The following is an 18749-nucleotide window of genomic DNA, read 5'->3' as shown; positions in this document are numbered from 1 at the left end:
CTGTTCTGCAAGTTAACTGAGGCATGAAAAGGGTTACGACACACACTTGCTGGTGACGACGTGGGTCAGCGTGAGAAGAAAAAGTACACGCGTGAGGAGGGATGGACAGGCGGAGCACAGAGGATTTCTAGGGCAGTGAAAATACTCTGTAGGGCAGTGCAAGAGGGACACATGTCCTTACGCACGTGTGCAAAGCCACAGAACGTCCAGCACCAAGAGTGGACGCTAAAGTCAACCGTGGACTCTGGTGACGACGACCTGTCAGCGCAGGCTCGCGGACTGTACCCAACGTCCCAGCTGGCGGAGGATGCTGATGGTGGCGGAGGTTGTGCGTGGTGGGGGTGGGGGGCATATGGGAAATCTCTGTACCATCCTCTCAAATTTGCTAAAACTGCTCCAAAAAAAAAAGAGTAGGAAAAAACCCAAAAGCATATCTACACCTGCGCAATCAGAAACCAAGTGCGGGTTCTGCACTAGCCCTCGCCCCGGGAGGGGACACAGTGCCACAAGCCTCGCCTGGCCTGACCGTCCACATCCCCCACAAGCGTGAGTACGGGGGCCCATTTCTGTCAGACGACACTTTGAGCGACAGCTGCTCCTTCAAGGCTGATGCTGACGCAGACACTGATGCAGACAGGCTCTGGGAACCACGGGCCATCCTCAGTTTCTTCGTGAGCAACCACTTCCCAGTGACACACCTGGGGCGTGCGACAGTCACTGCCTTCCTGACACAAATCAGGGGAGCAGGGCCCCGAGGACGTGGACCTGAAGTTAGCGGGCACTGTCTGAGGGTGACTGTGAGTGGCAGCTCCCTCCCGTCCAGGCACAGGCTGAGCCCTGCGCGGAGTGCCGCACTCACGGGCCAGGCCCCCACCCTCCCCCAGAGCCCCGTTCTCCCTCCACAGCCACCCCGCTCGGCCAGAGCACGGCTGTCCGCCCACCCGTCTGCCATGCCCAGCCACAGCCAGCCTGAGAGCCCGGCACCCCGGCCACCCTGGCCCCCCTGCCCCCCTCTCCGAGTGCGACCGCTCAGCTGCCCTGACCAAGCGCTCTCCCTTCCCAGACCACCCGCCCACCAGAACGGGCCTCTGCCACCTCTCTCCAGAACAATCTCTTCTCACACTCACTCCCTGCCCTGCCCCCCACCTCCGGATGTCCCATCAGGCTCCTGCCTGCCCTGTGGCTTCAGGGGTAGGGGCGTCAGCAACCTCCCCATGGGACCCTCCTGTCGCCCCCATCTGCCCAGCCCAGCCAGTTCTCCAGCACGCTGCCCAGAGCCAGTTCTCTGCCGTCACCTGGGGGCTTCCAGCAAACACGGCCCCCAACCTCTCATTTTGCAGCGTCCCCACCACACCGCGCCCGACCTCCTCCACAGCACGCCCCCATCACCAAGACCCGCTTGCCGACTAGAAGCTTCTCCCTCTCACCGCCCTCCTCTACGCGGCGCCTGCTCCTCCCTCCCCTCGGTCCAGCCTGGCAACTCAAGGTCACAACCTCTCCCAGGTCCCACCTGCTGGACACCCCTCAACCCGTTTCCATCCCCTATAGGGACTTCACACCCGAATCCCTCCACACGCAGCTCACTGGGACCCCGCGCAGCTCCCTCACCTTCCTAAGCCTCAGGCCGCCAACCGCACAACACGGACGCCGTCACACCACCAACAGGAACCACAGTCACCGTCAGACACAGGCTCACCCAACCTCTGCGCCAAGCCACCACGCTGCCTCGGTCGCAGGCCCCCTCGTCAGCCTCTACCGTCCACGGCTGCGTCTCAGTGACCCCACATTCTCCACCAGCACCACCTCACGGTCTCCCTCCACATGCCTGTCTACGGCCTGGGCTCCCCTACACGTTCTGGTCTCTTCCATCTTAAACAGAACCATCCCCTCGGCTGACCGCTGCCCAGCTCACAGGACCACAGTGGGCGGAGCGGGCCCAAGCTTGCCGACTCTACGACTGACCCTCCCCACACGGTGCGGGTCCCTGCAGGCCAGCTTCCCCCAACCTGCCCCCCAACACCCACAACAATGCCCTCACCAGGACTCCCGGGGCTACCACGTTGCTCGCCCAGACGTCGCCCCCACCAGCAGCACTGCTGGGCACAGGTGACCCCCCTGCCCCAAAGCTGTTTACCCTCAGACCAGCACCACCAGACCCTGTGGGCTCCCCCCACCTTGCTGGGTGCACTTCCCAGTCTCCTCTACCAGCCTGACTGCTGCCATCCCCAGGTGTGTCCCTGGGCCCGCTCACCACTCTGCAGGCTCTCCTCGCCTCCGACTTGACCCCGGCTCCGTCCACATCTGTGCAGTGGCCGTCTGCCTCTGGTCCAGCCGCACTCTCGTCCACCTGCCCTGCTGGGTAGCCCACCCCGGACACACCCACAGCCGACTCAGCTACCCACCCCTGCTCCTCCCAGGCGCCCCAGCTCAGCAGAGGCCCACCGCCCACCTGGGGCAGTCCTGCCTGCCCCTGCCAGCCCTTAAAGCCGGGGGCTTTACCTCCCGCCTCGCTGAGGTCAGTGCCGCTCTCCCTCTGCCACGAGCCCCTGCCCGAGCCAGCACCGCACCCTGCTCACACCGCTGAAGCCACCTCCTAACTAGGGCCACAGCCTCGCTGCTTCTCCGCAATCCACTTCCACACTGTGACCAGGGTCTTCTCAACACAGATCCCGTTTGTGTCACTTGCCTGCCAAACCCTTCGAGGGCCACTCAGGACTCATCTGATGAAGAACGAAACCTGACGTACGTAGTCTGCAGGGCTCCCCGAGATGGTCCCTCCCAGCTCCTCACCCCTCGGCCCTCCTCTGCAGTGAGACCCTAACAGTCTTTGCGGCGTCACCCCCACCCCCGCACACACGCTATGCCCCTGCTCTCCAGGCTCCTGGCCCATCTTCCCGGCATGCTCCACCCGTCAAAGCTGAGCCCAGCCTCTCACTTCCCCAGGACCCTTCTGGCCCCTCAGCCTGAGCCCTGGGCCTGCCACATGCTCCCAGGGCCCATGCGTGGTCACGTGGTGGAGCCCCTGGGTGACGGCCTCTGTGTGGTCAGCTGTGAGCCTGACAGCAGCAGAACTCCGTGAGGACTGGCCCTGCTCTCCTTGACCACAGGCCGGGCACAGGACCAGGCAGGACGGCCTCCGTCTTTGCTCAGGAGATACAAGCCACACGTGTCCTCGTGTGGACAACTCCACACCTGCTCTAAGTGTAGACTCTGCTATGGCTGGACCGTACGCTAGAAAAACGGCCGTCTGATACACTTAAGACTGACTCTCAGAGATCCGACACCGTGTGACAAAGTCCCCAGTGAGAAACAAGCGTGTTCCCCGGGACACCCGTGGGAGGCGGTGCTGTGGGCAGGACCTGCCTCTACACGGTCCCTGTCCCGTGGACCTTCCACCATGAACCATGATACAGATGTTCTAGACCCGCGCGCTCCCAGAGCCGCCGCCGCCACGCGTGCCTACTGAGCTCCTGACATGGGCAGTGTGACCAAGGAGCTCAATTTCCAGCCGGTTTACCGCTAACTACTTTGGATTCAAACAGCCACACGTCCTCAAGGGTCTCGTGTTGGCCCCAGAGTCTAATGCCTGGCTTCCAAAGGTGGCCCCGCCACTTGCTGCTATGCTGTGGCCAAGCACTGAGCCTGCCTGGCCAGGGACCCCCAAATGCAAAAGGGGACAGGGACAGTCTCTCCCCCACAGCACGACCATGTGGGGTACCGGAGAGGATGTCCGTGACCGGTAGACGAGGCCTGGCATACAGGTCAGCAATCGGCACCATCAGTGATGACACGTGCCCGACTTAAACGTTCGTGCTTCTGAAAACCTGAGCCACACCCCACCCCAGACCATCCACGGAGCCGTGCGCTGACACACCAAGAGCTCCACGAATTCCCGGACCTCCTAAATTCCCGAACACGGCAGCAGAAGACACTCAGGCCTGGATCTGGAATCCTTACCTTGTCCATCCGGTCCTTCTGGACCCCGTACTTTCCGCCGAATCCTTTGGAATAGTCTGCAAAGTGGCACAACACAACACTCACACTTAGGCTGAGGACCAGCGAGGTGCCCGGGGCAGAGGCATGCAAACAGATCCAGAAACAGCCCAAGAAGACGCACCCCGAGCAGAAAGAGACCAGAACCGCACCCCGCGCGGTCCTCACTTGCAAGTTGAGTTGGTTTCTACCCGTGGTGTTCAGCACACAGGCGGGGGAGAAGCAGAAAAGGGGTGTGCGCATGCGTCCCGTGCTCTCCTGAGGGACAGAGGGTGCCGTGTGGGCTGGCAGGCAGTGAGCCGAGGGCCCAGCACAGGCGCGGGGCAGCGTGCCACTCCAACAGCACAGTCCTCCACCTGGCACCGCTCCCTCCCTACTAGGACTAGGCAGAGGCTCGAGGCAGCTGTTTTCTTGCTTTTTAAAAGAAAAAAAAAAATTCCATGGGGAAATTCTACCAGCCAACTCTTAGGACGTAGCAACACAGATCTCCGTGACAGTCACACCGTCACACGGCCTTAAGGCCACGCAGAGCCAAGGCCGTCTCCGCGCAGGCTGCCGGATCAGCACCGGATCAGCTGCGTCCGCCGTCCCTCGCCTGAACACGGCCGTGTGTTCCCAACCAGGGGACGGAGCCTACGCTCTGCCCTGGCAAGGAGGACCGTCCTTGTCTTCCGCTCGTGTGTCCAGGTTCTAACGGCCAAGTCCGAATTTGGACAGCAATTAAATAACTGCTCTAAGGAGAAATGTTTTCACCGTGTGGACTCCCAACAGATACACCTAGAAATTTCCTGTGTCTTCTTAGCTTCCTGTACATACCGTTTAGCTCTGTGTGGGGAAGTTATACGTAGGTGGTGTCGTCAAAAAAACCAAAACAAACGAAAAACACCTCCCACCCCTGGTCAAAAAAACACCACCACGATGAAACAGAGACCACACAGAACACGGCTGCCCCTGCCCCTGCCCCCCGGTGACCCGCGCCTCTGGCTGAACTAAACATGGTTCTCCCCGTCTCAGAGGCAGTCAGGTGGCTTACTCAGTAGGTAAGTCACGGTCAACAGCAAGAGCTCCAGCAGAAGGCTGCTGGGAGACCAGGGACACCCCGCTCCAGGATGGAGCCACGTTATGGGTTTAGGGCAACACACCCTGCAAACTACGGCCATGTCTTGCCAAGCACAAACCCCATGGTGCCAGGGAACAAGTGAATGGGGGTGGGAGGAGTGCAGGCGACCATGGCTCCAGCATACACCTGGGTTTCAACGCCCGAGTGCCCCTCGAGGGCACAGAGGGTGCTGGCAAGGCTGAGGCTGGAAGTCTGTGCTAGAAGTGGCCGCACTGGAGGGGAGGCGGGGGCGGGGGGTGGTGAGCAACGGTGCCTTGCTGGGACTCGTGCTTGGCCAGCCTCTCCTTGTAATCAAACCCCACAGCACAGGAGTCCTGCCTCTCGGGCTGAACACCAAATCTGCCTCCGAAACCAGTCTTATAACCTGGAAATCCACAAGCAACAGTGAAGAAAACCGAGAGAGGAAACACAGTTCGGTTAGAATCGTGGGAGCATGGGCAAGAATCAAGTACATCGTTTAGAGAAAGGAAAAGCTCTGCCAGGCTCAGGGGCTGCAGAGCCAGCTCACAGGCTCAGCAACAGTCAAAACTGGGCTCAAAGGTTAGAGGGCAAACTCAAACTCTTAACACTCCAGCCAAGATCAGAGACCGGGTTAGGAACTGTATTTCAAGTAATTCGGGAAAGCCACTCCATGCTTTGAGGTTTCTTTCTAGGTCCTACCCACGCTGCAGACAAGAGAACGCATCTCTGCGCATGTGAAGAAAGAGACACGTTATACACGAGGTTACTGCACGGCAACGCGTACCAGCCCCACCTCCATCTGTGCTGGCTGAAAGGACGGGGTGAGTCTGGGGCTCACTCAGAGGTCTCCCGTCCCCACGTGCTACTTTCCCAGGGACATGGTTCTGTCGTGGAAAGCACACACTCCCGGGCAGAGAGGAGGCATCCCCTTCCACAGCCTACAGCACGCTTTATCAGCACCAATTCATGGACTGGATCGCTGTCGGCCCTCTGGCCGCCCGCTGAGGGCAGAAAACAGCGTTCCCAGAGCTGCTGCAGGCAGTGACCGGCGCTCCAGAAGCCCAGTGACATGGGGCCTTCTCGCGGGAGCCCTCCCGTGGGAGGGGACGGGGGTTCCTCACTCCTCTAGCTGAAGGGCTGTCTCAAATCACGGGAGGGCTACGACAACCTCCCACACTGAAGACACAACACCACTGCTACAGAGACACGGCAAAAACACGGCACAGTGACGGACCTGGGAAGGGAAATAAACTCGGGAAACGATCCCAAGTAGGAGATTCAAAATGAAGGTACCTTTTTGGGATTCGTGCAGCTGCAATTTCTCCTGGTGATCCCGGCCAAGAGCACATTTGTCTTGTCTGTCTGTCTGCACACCAAATTTTCCGTCAAACCCTTTCACGTAGTCTAATGGATTAGAAAAAGGACACAAACTGGTATTAACGGATAGCCCGGGCAACAGAGAGAAAACATGTTTTTCAATGCACGTCAATACACACAATTCGCTCAATTCATCCCTTCTCTCTCAGATCTTCGGTAAAACTTTAGGTAACACTCATCAAGAGGCCCTCCTCATACAGCGTCTGGAAACTGACCCCATCTGTAATCCCAGCGTTCCGAATAAACGCAGACGGGACCCCACAGAAGCAGCGCCAAGCGATGCAGCTTAAGCAGCAACCGGAGCCCCACAGTCCCACCACTTACACACGCGACACTATTAGCACAAGCGGCACTGCTGGGGTGTCAGAGCCAAAACAACTGGCAAGAGTCGATCTCTCATGTAACAGCTGTGTTTCTGCTTTGCTGTTTTAAAGCTGGCTGCTTAACTGAGAGATGTCCGTATTAAGGGCTGCTGGTTACGCTCCGTCTCTGCCTGCTGCTCTGGTTACCACCCGTCCCGTTAACGGTCACCGGCTGGAGAGCTGGTAAGATGCAGGCACCTGTCTGGGACTCGTGCTTCTCCGTTTTGCCTTGATACTCAAAGCCGACGGCACTTTTATCCACCTTGTCCTTGTCGATACCGTACTTGCTACCGAAGCCTTCGGAGTAATCTAAAAACAAGGAAAGCAGTTTACAGGCCAGCAACACAACCAGCGAGCAAGCTGTGGATTCCAGCAGGCTTCAAGAAAGTACTTTTAACACTCAATTAAAAAAAATATAAACCAAAAATCTTTTAAGCTCACTATAAGATCACTGATACAGAAAATACCTAAAAGTCTTGCTCATATGTAATAACAGGACTAGGAAGAGTCCTATAAAGACAGCAGATTTATAACTGTAGCATCTTTCCTTCATTCCAAAAGACAGCATGGAGTAACAGTTTATTACAAAGCTTCTGGATCAGCACGAGCCGAGCAGCCGGCTTTTAATGGGTCCCTCTGCTTCATGGACCAGCACAAGGAGAGGCATGCAGGGGTGCCTGCAAAGACAGGATAAACCTGGAACGCCCTCCAGAAACACACGCCCTCCAGAAACGCCAGTGGAATGGTTCCCTCTGCACTAAAGGAGGACTCCATCGTGGGCACGTCAACGCACGAGCGCGCGGAGCAAACCCCTTCCGCAAAGGCCTGGGGCTGCCGAGGAGCCTGCCTGCCCAGGCACTTGGGGCTGTGCCCCCGACCTCCCAGAGTGGCATTTCCTCTGCCCCAGAGGCCTCTTGGGGAGAAAGTCAGTGCAGACTGCAAGGCATCCAGCAGCAGGTCCTGAGGAACTGGGTGCGCGTGGGGCAGAGGAGCACAGGTCTGCTCCAAGGAGGGAGGGAGAGAAGGCAGTGACAGCGACCCCGTGCCGCAGGCCACCTGCTGTAACGGAAGTGACGCCTGCGGCAAAGGGACACTGGGCTGGCCCACGGCCAGCTCCTCGCAGAAACGCCAAGCCAGTGGGGTTTCCAGTGCTGGGTTTTGGTTTTGTTCTTTAAAGAAACCTGGGATTTTTTTTAAATACGTGAGCTCTCAGTTTTTATATGTTGGCAATCGTTTTAAAAAATCTAAATGTACAGGCCAAACAAAACAATGAGGAGAACCAACCGTTCGTGGCCTCTGCAGGAGGGACTGAATCTAACACCCTCCACCTACAGCCCTCGCTGGGTGACGGCAGTAAGTGACCCACGAGGCCGCCACAGCAAAGGAAGCCAGCACGGCTTCTGAGGACAATCTGGCAATCTATCGAAATTTTAATTCAGTGTTCTCTGACCCAATTATATTTCTAGGAATTTACTCTTGAATAACCACTTACGTACATAAGACACAGGGAGAAGAATACTCATGCAGTCGACTTTTAACATCGAAAATTGAAAACAACCTAACTTGTACATTCCACAGAGGAATGGTTACGTAGACTACGGGATCTTCCCACCACAAGGACTGAGCAGTCACCAAAAACGCGACAGACCCCTACGCTGACCTGAACGGAACAACAACGGCCAAACGTTTGAGTTAAAAAACCGTGTAACTATAACGTGACCCGCCGTACACAGGGGAAACGCCCCAGTGCGCATGTCTGTAAGCGTGTGGGAAGCAGCGGCGAGGGGGCAGGCCGCGCGGTGGACGGGCTGCGGGGCGCCGCCCGGGCGGACCTTTCTGCGACTCGTGCTTCTCCGTCTTGCCCTGGTAGTCGAAGCCCACGGCGCTCTTGTCCACCCGGTCGGCCTGCACGCCATACTTGCCGCCGAAGCCGCTGGAGTAGTCTGTGGAGACACGCAGCAGTGGGCATGGGAGCAGATAGGAGCTAACCCGGCGCTTGGTTGAACCAGAACAGAAACGACTCGCGGTGTGACTCAGCAAGAGATCAAGCACACATTCTAAAACACACGAGCCACCCACTATCACCCACGCGTGACGCTCGACTCAGTCTACAGCGTCCCTTTCACCTGTTAGGGGCACTTCGTTCCTGATGGCAGACGTGAACTGCGTTCCCACCTCGGAAGTTCACCGTTCAGACACTTTCTGAGCACCGACTGCACGGCAGCGAGCAAAGGTCTGAATCACCACTTACATACACTCAAAAGTGTTTCAAGAATAAGTCTAACAAGATGCTTCCACTACAAGTCAGCTGTGGGGCGGGAACGGGGTGGGGGTAACTTCCAGTTCCTGGGGGGCAGAGGATCAAAACCAACTCTGCATCCCTTTGGCTCCTTCTTCCAGCGGGTCTGAAAGTTGCCTCTAGGACTCTGCCCGGCTCCCTGAGCATCTGGGAGCACTTTTCCAACCAGAGGAGAGTCAGGACTGCGCCAGGGGCTCAGCCGCGCTCAGCCAGGGGCAGGGGGGCCCACCGACCCACAGCCCTGGGATCTCAGCCCTCGCCAGCCGCCAGCCGGCGCCCGGCTGAATCCCGCGGTCAGGGCCTGGGGGATTAGCCAGGCAGAGCGCCGCGGGCCCAGGCAGCCCCGCGCCAAGCGGAGCGCCCGGGGAGGGCGCACTCAGTGGGGATGCCGCCAGCGCTGCGATCAGAGGGAAACGGAACCCCCCCCCATCCCACCCCCGCCCCCAGGCCCGACACGTCCACAGACCGCGGGCGGAGGAAGCCCCGCACCCGCTCCAGGGAGGCCGCCCGCGGAGATCGAGTTCCTGGTGCCACACTCAGGCGATTCCAACAGAGGAACCAAAAACCCAGAAGCACCTTTCTGCTGATTTCCAACACAGCCAGAAGAGGGATGGCTCCAAATTTAGAGCCTCTCGGCCGTCTGCAGCTGCGCGTGTCGCTGCATTTCCAGTGACCTGATTGCTAAACCTCCCTGTAGGTGCGGGCCGGGCCGCAGGAGCCGCGGCTGCGACGGCCCCGCCCGGGCGCCAGGGAGACCCCGGCCCCTCTCGGTCCTTCCCCGCAGGGCCCCACTCCTACCTCGCCCCGCTTGGACCCAAACCCCTCCCTGTCGGCCCTCCATCCCCTTCCCCTAAACCCCAGGGCCCTGATCCCGTCGCCCCCGATCCCGGACCCCTCCCCGCAGGGCCCCTCTCCTACCTCGCCCCGCTTGGACCCCAGCCCCTTCCCCTCGGCCCTCCACGCCCCTCCCCTAAACCCCTGGGCCCTGAGCCCCTCCCCCCGGATCACACCCCCTCCCAGCATGGCCTCTCTCGCACCTCGCCCCCCTCCGACCCTCGGCCCCTCCACTCTCTCTTCTCCTAGCCCCCGGGTCCCGGGCACCCTCTCAGACCCCAGACCCCCTCCCCGTCTGGCCCTCTCCTCCCCTTCCTCCCTGCAGCCCCGGCCCCTCTCCTTCGGACCCCTAAACCTCAGAACTGCCCCTTCCTCCCCGACACCAGGCCCTCCCCACCGCTCGGCGCCCCGCCCCTCACCCCGCGGCCCCCCGGCCCCCACCCCTCGGCCCCCGGCCCCGGCTCCCCCGCCTGGGGAAGCCTCGCCCGCGCTCCCCCCGCGGCCGACCCGAAACCGCGAGCGGAAGAGCGGCTAGACCGCTGCGGCCGCCGCTTCCTTCCCTTTTCGGGGCCCGGGGGCGCCCCAGGAGCGCCGCGGAGGGGCCGGCCCCCCCCGCCCGGCGGAAGCCGCGCTCGCTCACCGCCGCCTGGCTCCGTCCGGACCCACTCGACTCCGACTCCGGCTCCGGCCCCGGCCCCGGCCCCTGCAGCTGCGCGCCCGCCGCTCCCAGGCGCCCTGCTCCACTTCCGGTTCCTCGGGCGGGGGCGGGGCCTCATCCGGGTCCCGACGAGGCCCCGCCCCTCCCCGGCACGTCGCGCCCCTCGCCCGGCCGCCTCCCTCGCGCGCGTGCGCGGGCAGCGCGGGCCGAGCTCCGCCGGGGTGCGAGCCTGCAAAGCACGCGTGGAAACAGTCTGTTCCTACGCGCAGAGTCAATGTACGGAGCGAAGGCTCCAGAAGGAGGTTTCTTTTCTCTTTTTTGAGAAAGATTAGCCCTGAGCTAACATCTGCCACCAATCCTCCTCTTTTTGCTGAGGAAGACTGGCCCTGAGCTCACATCCGTGCCCGTCTTCCTCTACTTTATATGTGGGATGCTTGCCACAGCATGGCATGCCAAGCGGTGCCATGTCCGCACCCGGGATCCGAACCAGCAAACCCCAGGCCTCCGAAGCAGAACGTGCGAACTTTGCTGCGCCACCAGGCCGGCCCCCAGAAGGCGGTTTCTTGACTGAGTGACTGGGAAGAATGAGGGGTTTGTAGGCTTAATGAGGAAGTCAGAACTGGAAGGAGGGGAACTAACACTGGGGAGGCAGCCTGCGGGCCACGTGGCTTCTGCCCCTCAGGAGAGTGTGTGGCCCAGACCAGCTGGCCACATAGCGATTGTGGATACAAGGTAATCCTTTTAATACAGGATGGTTCATTTTTCCCTGGAAACAGCTTTATGAGTTGAAAATTATTTTTAAGAGCATCTTATTGAGATGTAATTTACATAAAATATAATACACTCGTGTACAATTCTGTGGTTTTTAATATAGTCACAGGGTGGTGTAACCATCACCACGACCTAATTTTAGAACATTTTCATCCCCCCCAAAGAAGCCCACCTTGTTAGCAGTCAACCCCTGTGCCCCGCTCCCCCCCCCCGCCCCCGCAAGCAGCCACTCATTACTTTCTCTCTGTGAGGTGGGTATTGTTGCTTCCGTTTCCCAGATGAGGACAGCCAGAGCTCACTGGGGCTTTCAGCGGGAGGGTGGCGTGAGCCGTTTGTGACACCCAGATCCATCCAGCCTCTCTATGGAGAACAGACTGCTTCAGAGTCACATCCGGCGAAAAGGCAAAAGGCGGCGCCCGTCTCCCCTTTGACACACCGTGTCAGGAGAGTGTGTGGCAGAGACTGGCTGGCCAAGTAGCATGACAGATACAACGTCAAATTTGGAAAGCGAAAAGGTTTAGCCGTGCTCAAAAACAAGTTGAATGTCTCTGTGGACCGGAAGTGAATAGAAATGTGACGCGGGGGGCTGAGGCTGTAGGCCTGCTGGGCCCGGGGCGCCCACCCTGGTCCAAGGAGCCGAAAAGGCAAATGCAGTGAGGACAACCTGCCCAGCCCACACAGGACCCCAGCGGGCCAGCCGCTGTGGCATCCACACCACCACGCAGGGCGGGATAACTCGGTGTGGCAGAGAGTGGATCCCCTGCCCTCCTTCTGGACTCACTGGGCCTCTGGCTGCCCAGCTCCACATCTCCCAGCTTCTCTAGGTGACGGGTGCGGCCACATAGCCAGGATCTCACAATGGAACATCAGAGAGGAGGATATGCACCGCTTTCTGGCCCGTAAAAACGCCCGCACGGCTTCCCCCTTACCATAGGTTGGGATGACGGCAAAGATGGATCCGTGCCCGTTGCTGCTGAGACAAATTACAACCAAGGTTGTGGCTGAAAAAATGCAGATACTTACAGTTCTGGAGGCCGGAAGTCTGAAATCAGTTTCGTTGGGCCAAAGTCAAGGCCAAAGAGAGACCCCAAGGAAGAGCCCGCTGCCCCTTCCAGCTTCTGAAGGCCACCTGTACCTGCATTCCGTGCCTCGGGGCCTCTTGCTCGAGTCACTGAGACTCAGGCTTGTGTTGTCACATCTACTTCCTCTCTGTGGTGGAATCTCTCACTGCCTCCCTGTTGTGGGGACCTTGTGATCACACTCAGGACCCAACCGGATAATCCAGGAGAATCTCCAGAGTCCCTTTTTCCATATAAGGTAATATTCACGTGTTCTGACGATTGCCGAATGGACATTCTCGGGGGCCGTTATTCAGCCAGCCACATTAAGGTGACAGGTAGACCTTGGAAGCCATGTGCTGGAGACGGCAGAGCCCCCACTAGCCTGGGTCCCTGCGAGACTGAACGGAACAGATCTTCCTTACCATCCCCTCCTCCTCCTCTGTCTGACCGGGAACATACACCCTGGCCTGTTGCATGAGATGGAAATGAAATCCTGTGTTTAAGACATGATCTGCGCAGTCAATTTGTTACAGGTGTCTGGCCCACCCCAATACAGAGAGCTTGGAGGCGAGTGCAGAACAGGAAGACGGGCAGGGCCCCACACCGAGGGAGGAAGAGAAAAAGCAAAACAAAACACTTCCCACTTGTTATAAACCAATGTTGCCGCAATTAAAAAAAATAAAGTAGGGGCTGGCCCCGTGGCCGAGTGGTTAAGTTCTCACGCTCCGCTGCAGGCGGCCCAGCGTTTCGTTGGTTCGAATCCTGGGTGCGGACATGGCACTGCTCATCAAACCACGCTGAGGCAGTGTCCCACATGCCACAACTAGAAGGACCCACAATGAAAAATATACAAATATGCACTGGGGGCGGTCTTTGGGGAGAAAAAGGAAAAAAAATTCTTTTTTAAAAAAATAAAGTAAAAAACATTTTAAGAAACACTTCCCACTTAAAAGGGAAAAGAGTTAGAGGGAGAAAACTCCCCAGGCTCTTGCTCTCTGGAGTCATGTTTACCATGGAATTATTCCCCTGCTAATTTTTCATGCCCCACTTTGCCATGTCCCTTCTAATTCAATTCCACACTTCCTCATGGTCCTACTATGATCTCATGATTATAGCTTTTCTTTTAATGAACTTGGAATCATTTGTGGTGGAAAGGACCTAGTGATCATCTGTTTCAATACCATTAATTTCCAGGTGGGGACTAGAAGCCAGTGGATCTAAGAGATTTGCCCAAGATGACACAGCTGGCTGGTAATATAACCTGACAACAGTAAATTAGATATGTGGACACTTTTACAAAGCACTTTCATTTTAGACAAATACATACATGCACTTTCTCAAATACCTAACCTGAATCAATCATCTCAGCAGTCCTATGAGGCATACATGGTGTGATTTACTATGCATAAGTGAGGAAATCACAGCAAAAAGGAATACAATAAAACTAATTCATGATAGAGCCATGACTTATTGTGGTTAATACCATGGGCATTGGTGTCAGCCAATCTGGGTGGAATTCCAGCTTTCCATTTATTGGTTGTGTGACCTTGAGCAAATTAACCTCTCCAAGCCTAAGTATATATCACCTATTAAATGGGGCTAATAATAGTAGCTACTTCATACAGCAGTTTTTCATAGAATCAAATCAGATAATGCTCATAAAGCACTTAGCCTGTGAGGTACACAGCATGCCTCCCATTAATAGCAGGTTTAATTTGTGTGTTCTGAATTGGAGTTCTTTACAACATATTATGCTGCATTACTAATCCTTCATTAAAAAATATCTGTTTAAGATCATTCTCACAAACGTTTCTTGTCTTTTTTTTTTTTTTTTGGTGGAGATCATCTACCCTGCCATTACTAGGGAAACAGAGATGTTTTAGGAAGGTCTCATTCTTGGTTTGCTCTATTTCAGTTAATATTAATTCTAGAGAGAGAGTGGTGGGTGGGGCAATGAGTTAATTATTTAATTTAACTCTTCCTAATAGGTTAGTAGTCAGATATTCCCACAAGTAAGAACTGTAATAGATTAATCTTTTAAATTGAACAGATTCTTAAGATGTTTTTAAAAATATAACACCAAAAGTATAGAATTAGGGCACCCATTCAAACCATGGAGAGCATGTTTCTGGTCAATAAGAAGCATCTATGCTCCACAAATTAAATTTTGTGAGACTTAAGATGAATTGTGGCTACTCTGGGAAGAACATGGAAGACCTCAATATGCTCAAAGCTTCTATCTGTAAAATGTGGATAATTTCTCAACTGCCAACTTCATATGGTAATAGAAAAAAATCACATCCATGCAATTTAACTATATGAAGTGTAGAGTATTGTATAAATACTAATGTAATATATGTGAAGCTTACTATTTAAATTCTCCTCTAGGGGCCAGCCCTCTGGCCGAGTGGTTAAGTTTGTGCACTCCGATGTGGCAGCCCAGGCTTTTGCTGGTTTGGATCCTGGGCATGGACGTGGCACCACTCATCAGGCCACGTTGAGGTGGCGTCCCACGTGCCACAACTGGAAGGACCCACAACTGAAATATACAACTATGTACTGGGGGGATTTGGGGAAAAAAGCAGAAAGAATAAAATATAGATTGGCAACAGTTGTTAGCTTAGGTTCCAATCTTTAAAAAAGTAAAAAGTAAAAAAATTCTCCTCTATAAGTATATGTCCATTTAAATGTTCTTTAAATTCTCTTAGTTGGACTAGAGTCTACATCGTACCCCCAAGTAAACTGGCTTTGCTGCTCCCTGGTCAAACTTAAGGTCCAGGAATATTTGGGAGACTCAGATCTCTGGGACTCAGATCCTGTCTCCCTAGACACACCATGACAGCCTGCATTTCTGAGGTCTTGCATGGTCTCTGGTAAGCTACCATAGAGCAGGCTACAGGCCAACTATGACCAGAAGTTGATGACTTTGACTTCTTTCTAGCCTCTGAGAATCTCTCTAACTCTTGACCTTATTGTGCCCCTTCTTTCTACCATTCCTTTCACCCATACCTTTTTCAAAATTCGCTTCACAAGGAGGCTCAATGAGTAAGATGGAAGGAACAAGCTTATTTGGGAATAAAGCCAGATCAATCTTTCTTCTTCTCCTCTCCTGTCATATTTTATCTTTCTCTGTCTTTCCTTCAGTCTTTCTATCTCTCTCTTTCTGTGTCCCTCCCTCTCATGCTCACTCTCTCTCCCTCTTTGAGGTGGAGATTAAAAGTACTCATTTTAAAATAATTTTTAAGTTTCACAACTTGATTTTATACATTATTTTATTTTATTGAAATACATATAAAAGCTTAACAGTTGAAAATGAATAAAAGACATTTTAAAAATCATAGGAGAAAGACTGTGTGGATTCCTAGGTTCTTGTCTATCTCTGCATATAATGTCTATCAGAACCTCTGTTCTCAAAATATGGGGTTTACCTACGTGGGTATAATCCTGGGAACAAACCTTTTAAACTAGATTCAATGTTCATAACACTGCCTCAAACTGATCGCTTGGTAGTGTGAGCTAAATATGATGGCACCAGGAATCAAGAAGTGAGTTTTTCACTTCTCTCTATCTAGCTGTTGTATGACCTACAAAAAGTTCTTACATGTTCTTATCTCTATTTTCCTTATAGGGGAAATAACACCTGCCCAAATATTGTTTTTATGGAGATAAATGTGTTACTCTCTTTGTCATCCTCTTGAGGGCCTCTTTGATCTCCTTGTTCCTGAAACTATAGATAACGGGGTTTAACATGGGGATTAGGATAACATAGAACACTGACAGCACCTTGTTTTGCTTCTTGGAGTGGCTAGAGTTAGGATGCAGGTACATAAAGAGGCTTGTGCTATAGAAGATTGTCACAACTACTAGGTGGGAGGCACAGGTATTGAAGACGTTGGCACTACCTTTGATGGAAGATAGTTTCAGGATGGAAGCTACAGTGATTGCATGAGATAAGATGATTACCAAGAAGGAACCAAACCCAACAAGAATAGATTCGAGAGACAGAATCATTTGGCTGATGTAGGAATCAGAACAAGACAAAGAAATAATCTGGGTTACATCACAGTAGAAATTTGGAATGATATTGGGCCCACAGTAGTAGAGACGAAAGCAAGAAACTGTTTGAACTAAGCTACCAAGGAAACCACTCCCATAGGCCCCAGCAATCAACTTATGACAGAGGCCAGGAGCCATGATGCTCGAGTACTGCAGAGGCCTACCGATACCAACAAATCTGTCATAGGCCATGGTGGCCAAGATGCAGCATTCAGCCTGACCCATCCAGCACCCAATAAAATACTGGGTGGCACAGGCAATGAAGGAAATGTTTTTTTCATCTTTTAAGAAGTCTGAAAGCATTCTTGGGCTATTTGAAGAAGAATAACAGATGTCTAAAAATGATAGGAAACTGAGAAAAAAGTACATAGGCGTGTGCAGGTGGGAGTTCATCCTGATTACGATGATAAGACCCAGGTTCCAGATTAGAGTCATAAGGTAGATCCCTAGAAAGACTGGGAATAGTACACGCTGCACCTCTTTTTCATCTGAAAGTCCCAGGAGAACAAACGTGGACACAGAAGTCTCATTTCTATTCCTTTCCATGGACATGGTTAGTGTCATCTACTGACAAAAAGATGACAGATGGAAATTATTTCATTCTCAAAAAACAAAAACAAGTATTCTTCGTCTTTTTCCAGTCATGCAGCTGACTAAATATACAACTTAAATCATCATGTTGAGTTAATCTGTCTTCCACGCATGATTACTAAACTTAAATGAACAATTCCCTTCAATAAACATTCTCATTCTCTTTGGGGACAAAAGACAGTAAATTGGCATTATGAGTACATTATCCTCTGAAATGTCTTAATTTCATGTTTTAACTTCCTAGAATTCACAAATATCTGAGAATCAGAAATAGACAAAACTGGTGAAAACTGCTATCTCTCGATATGGTGAAACAAAAATTCTCCTCACACATGGCTCTGATGTTAATCAGTGCTTGAAGAAGTCCCTGAATCATGAGGCTTCATACACCAAATGAGGATGCTGGGGTACATGTCTTTTAAAATCTCCTTCGGGGGCAAGCCCTAGAGGCCTAGCGGTTACGTTCAGTGCCCTTCACTTAGGGTACCTGGGTTTGAATCCTAGACACTGACCTACACCATTCTTCTGTTAGAGGCCATGCTGTGGTACAGCCCACATAAAAAGAAAAAAAGGGGAAATATTGGAAATGGATGTTAGCTCAAGGCAAATCTTCCTCAGAAAATAAATAAATAAATAAATAGAATCTTTGGAACCAAGATTCCACTAAACTGTAATCAGGGAGGGTGGACTATCTTGTAACTGCCTTTCTGTTTTCATAAAACCATCTGAGATCTAAAAATAATGCCATAGAATAGTGGGAAGAGTCAGAGACAAGATATAGTTTGGAAATGGATGTGAGTTGAACAACTTAATGATTCTAGGAAAGCACCTGAGAAGTTAGATAAGATAAGTTTGAAAGAGCCATTATGCTCCTTTCTTTGCAGGTGCAGCTTTTTCTTTCTTCAAATCAGAGATACTTATAAGTTAAATTATCTAAGACAGCGACTCTTGATCTTCTTTGAGTCAGTGATACATTTGAAAATCTGTTACAAAGTCTGAACCCTGTACCCAGGAAACTGCAGCCACTTATCACCTCTGCATATGGTTTTATTGGATTCTCTGTCACCCTCAAGTCTATTCATGGTTCCTAGATTCAAGACTTCTGTAGAAGTAGAGTGATTTGAACTCATGTAAGGATGAGGATGCTTAGGCAAGGGATATGGGGATTAGAAAACTGAGGCAGGATTTCTGGAAGTCCTTTCTCTTTTTCTCCTTGGAGCCAGTCCAGAGAAGTTAAGCACTAAGTCTTCAGGCCAAACAGTAAATAACCAAAATAATATTTTTGCATAAGACACTGCATGCCCTCTTCAAGATGCAATAGCTGTCATCTCTTCAGGTGGTCATTAGAACATCTCCAGCACAAGTATATTTTTATTCAGATGAACTCAAACTAGAAAGAAAATCATGGGAAGCCATGAAACCTAGAAAATATATGTCACATGTAGCTGAGAGTTTTGTGTTTGCGTAAAGTAGAAGTCTTGGAGATTTCCCTGGAGAAAGACTGCAACATTAGTGGAATAAACTATGTCTATGAGCTACAAATACTTGTCAGTATTAGCCATCCAGAATGACTTTCTTTTCGCCAATCATTTCCCAGCCTTCTAGGACCAAAAATGAACAATATGAGAAAATCCCCATTGAAGCATAAGGCTGTAGTCTGAGAAGT

General features: G+C 53.1%; 2 protein-coding genes, 1 long non-coding RNA gene and 1 pseudogene across 25 annotated transcripts in view; 1 reads left to right on the top strand and 3 right to left on the bottom strand.

Annotated features, from left to right (window-relative positions):
• The window catches only part of LOC138916708 (liprin-alpha-1-like), a 105932-nt gene extending 101837 nt beyond the window's left edge, over positions 1–4095 (bottom strand). For 18 of the 22 annotated variants that reach the window (XR_011424037.1, XR_011424038.1, XR_011424041.1 and 15 more), the window contains exon 1: positions 186–367. Coding sequence is in view for 13 of the 22 variants with exons in the window: in XM_070229933.1 (XP_070086034.1) it covers positions 186–352 (167 nt within the window). In the remaining 9 variants the exon portion in view is untranslated. Of the gene's footprint in view, positions 1–185; positions 369–3957 lie in introns of those variants that run through there. The other 4 variants (XM_070229944.1, XM_070229947.1, XM_070229945.1 and 1 more) reach the window with 3 other exon arrangements.
• LOC138916713 (src substrate cortactin-like) lies at positions 723–10743 on the bottom strand. 2 transcript variants are annotated; one of them, XM_070229975.1, is made up of 5 exons: positions 10587–10743; positions 8646–8756; positions 7012–7122; positions 6368–6478; positions 723–4013 (listed from the first exon to the last, which is right to left on the bottom strand). In XM_070229975.1, exons 1-5 carry the CDS (start codon positions 10720–10722, stop codon positions 3763–3765), a joined length of 720 nt encoding a protein of 239 aa, XP_070086076.1. In that variant the 5' UTR covers positions 10723–10743; the 3' UTR covers positions 723–3762. The 2 variants fall into 2 exon arrangements, with proteins under 2 accessions (XP_070086076.1, XP_070086077.1); XM_070229976.1 differs by lacking the exon at positions 723–4013 and adding an exon at positions 5311–5477.
• Positions 10744–10772: 29 nt separating this feature from the next.
• On the top strand, positions 10773–14243 carry LOC138916714 (uncharacterized). The gene is made up of 2 exons (XR_011424050.1): positions 10773–11336; positions 11654–14243. It is a non-coding gene; the product is annotated as an uncharacterized lncRNA (long non-coding RNA).
• A 1495-nt stretch (positions 14244–15738) lies between these two features.
• On the bottom strand, positions 15739–17959 carry LOC138916711 (olfactory receptor 5A1-like; annotated as a pseudogene).
• Positions 17960–18749: the final 790 nt, after the last annotated feature.

The sequence above is a fragment of the Equus caballus genome, chromosome 12 (assembly GCF_041296265.1).
Source record: "Equus caballus isolate H_3958 breed thoroughbred chromosome 12, TB-T2T, whole genome shotgun sequence".
Taxonomy (NCBI): Eukaryota; Metazoa; Chordata; class Mammalia; order Perissodactyla; family Equidae; genus Equus; species Equus caballus.
The sequence above is the reverse complement of the archived record's forward strand: the minus strand, read 5'-3'. Positions and strand labels throughout refer to the sequence as shown.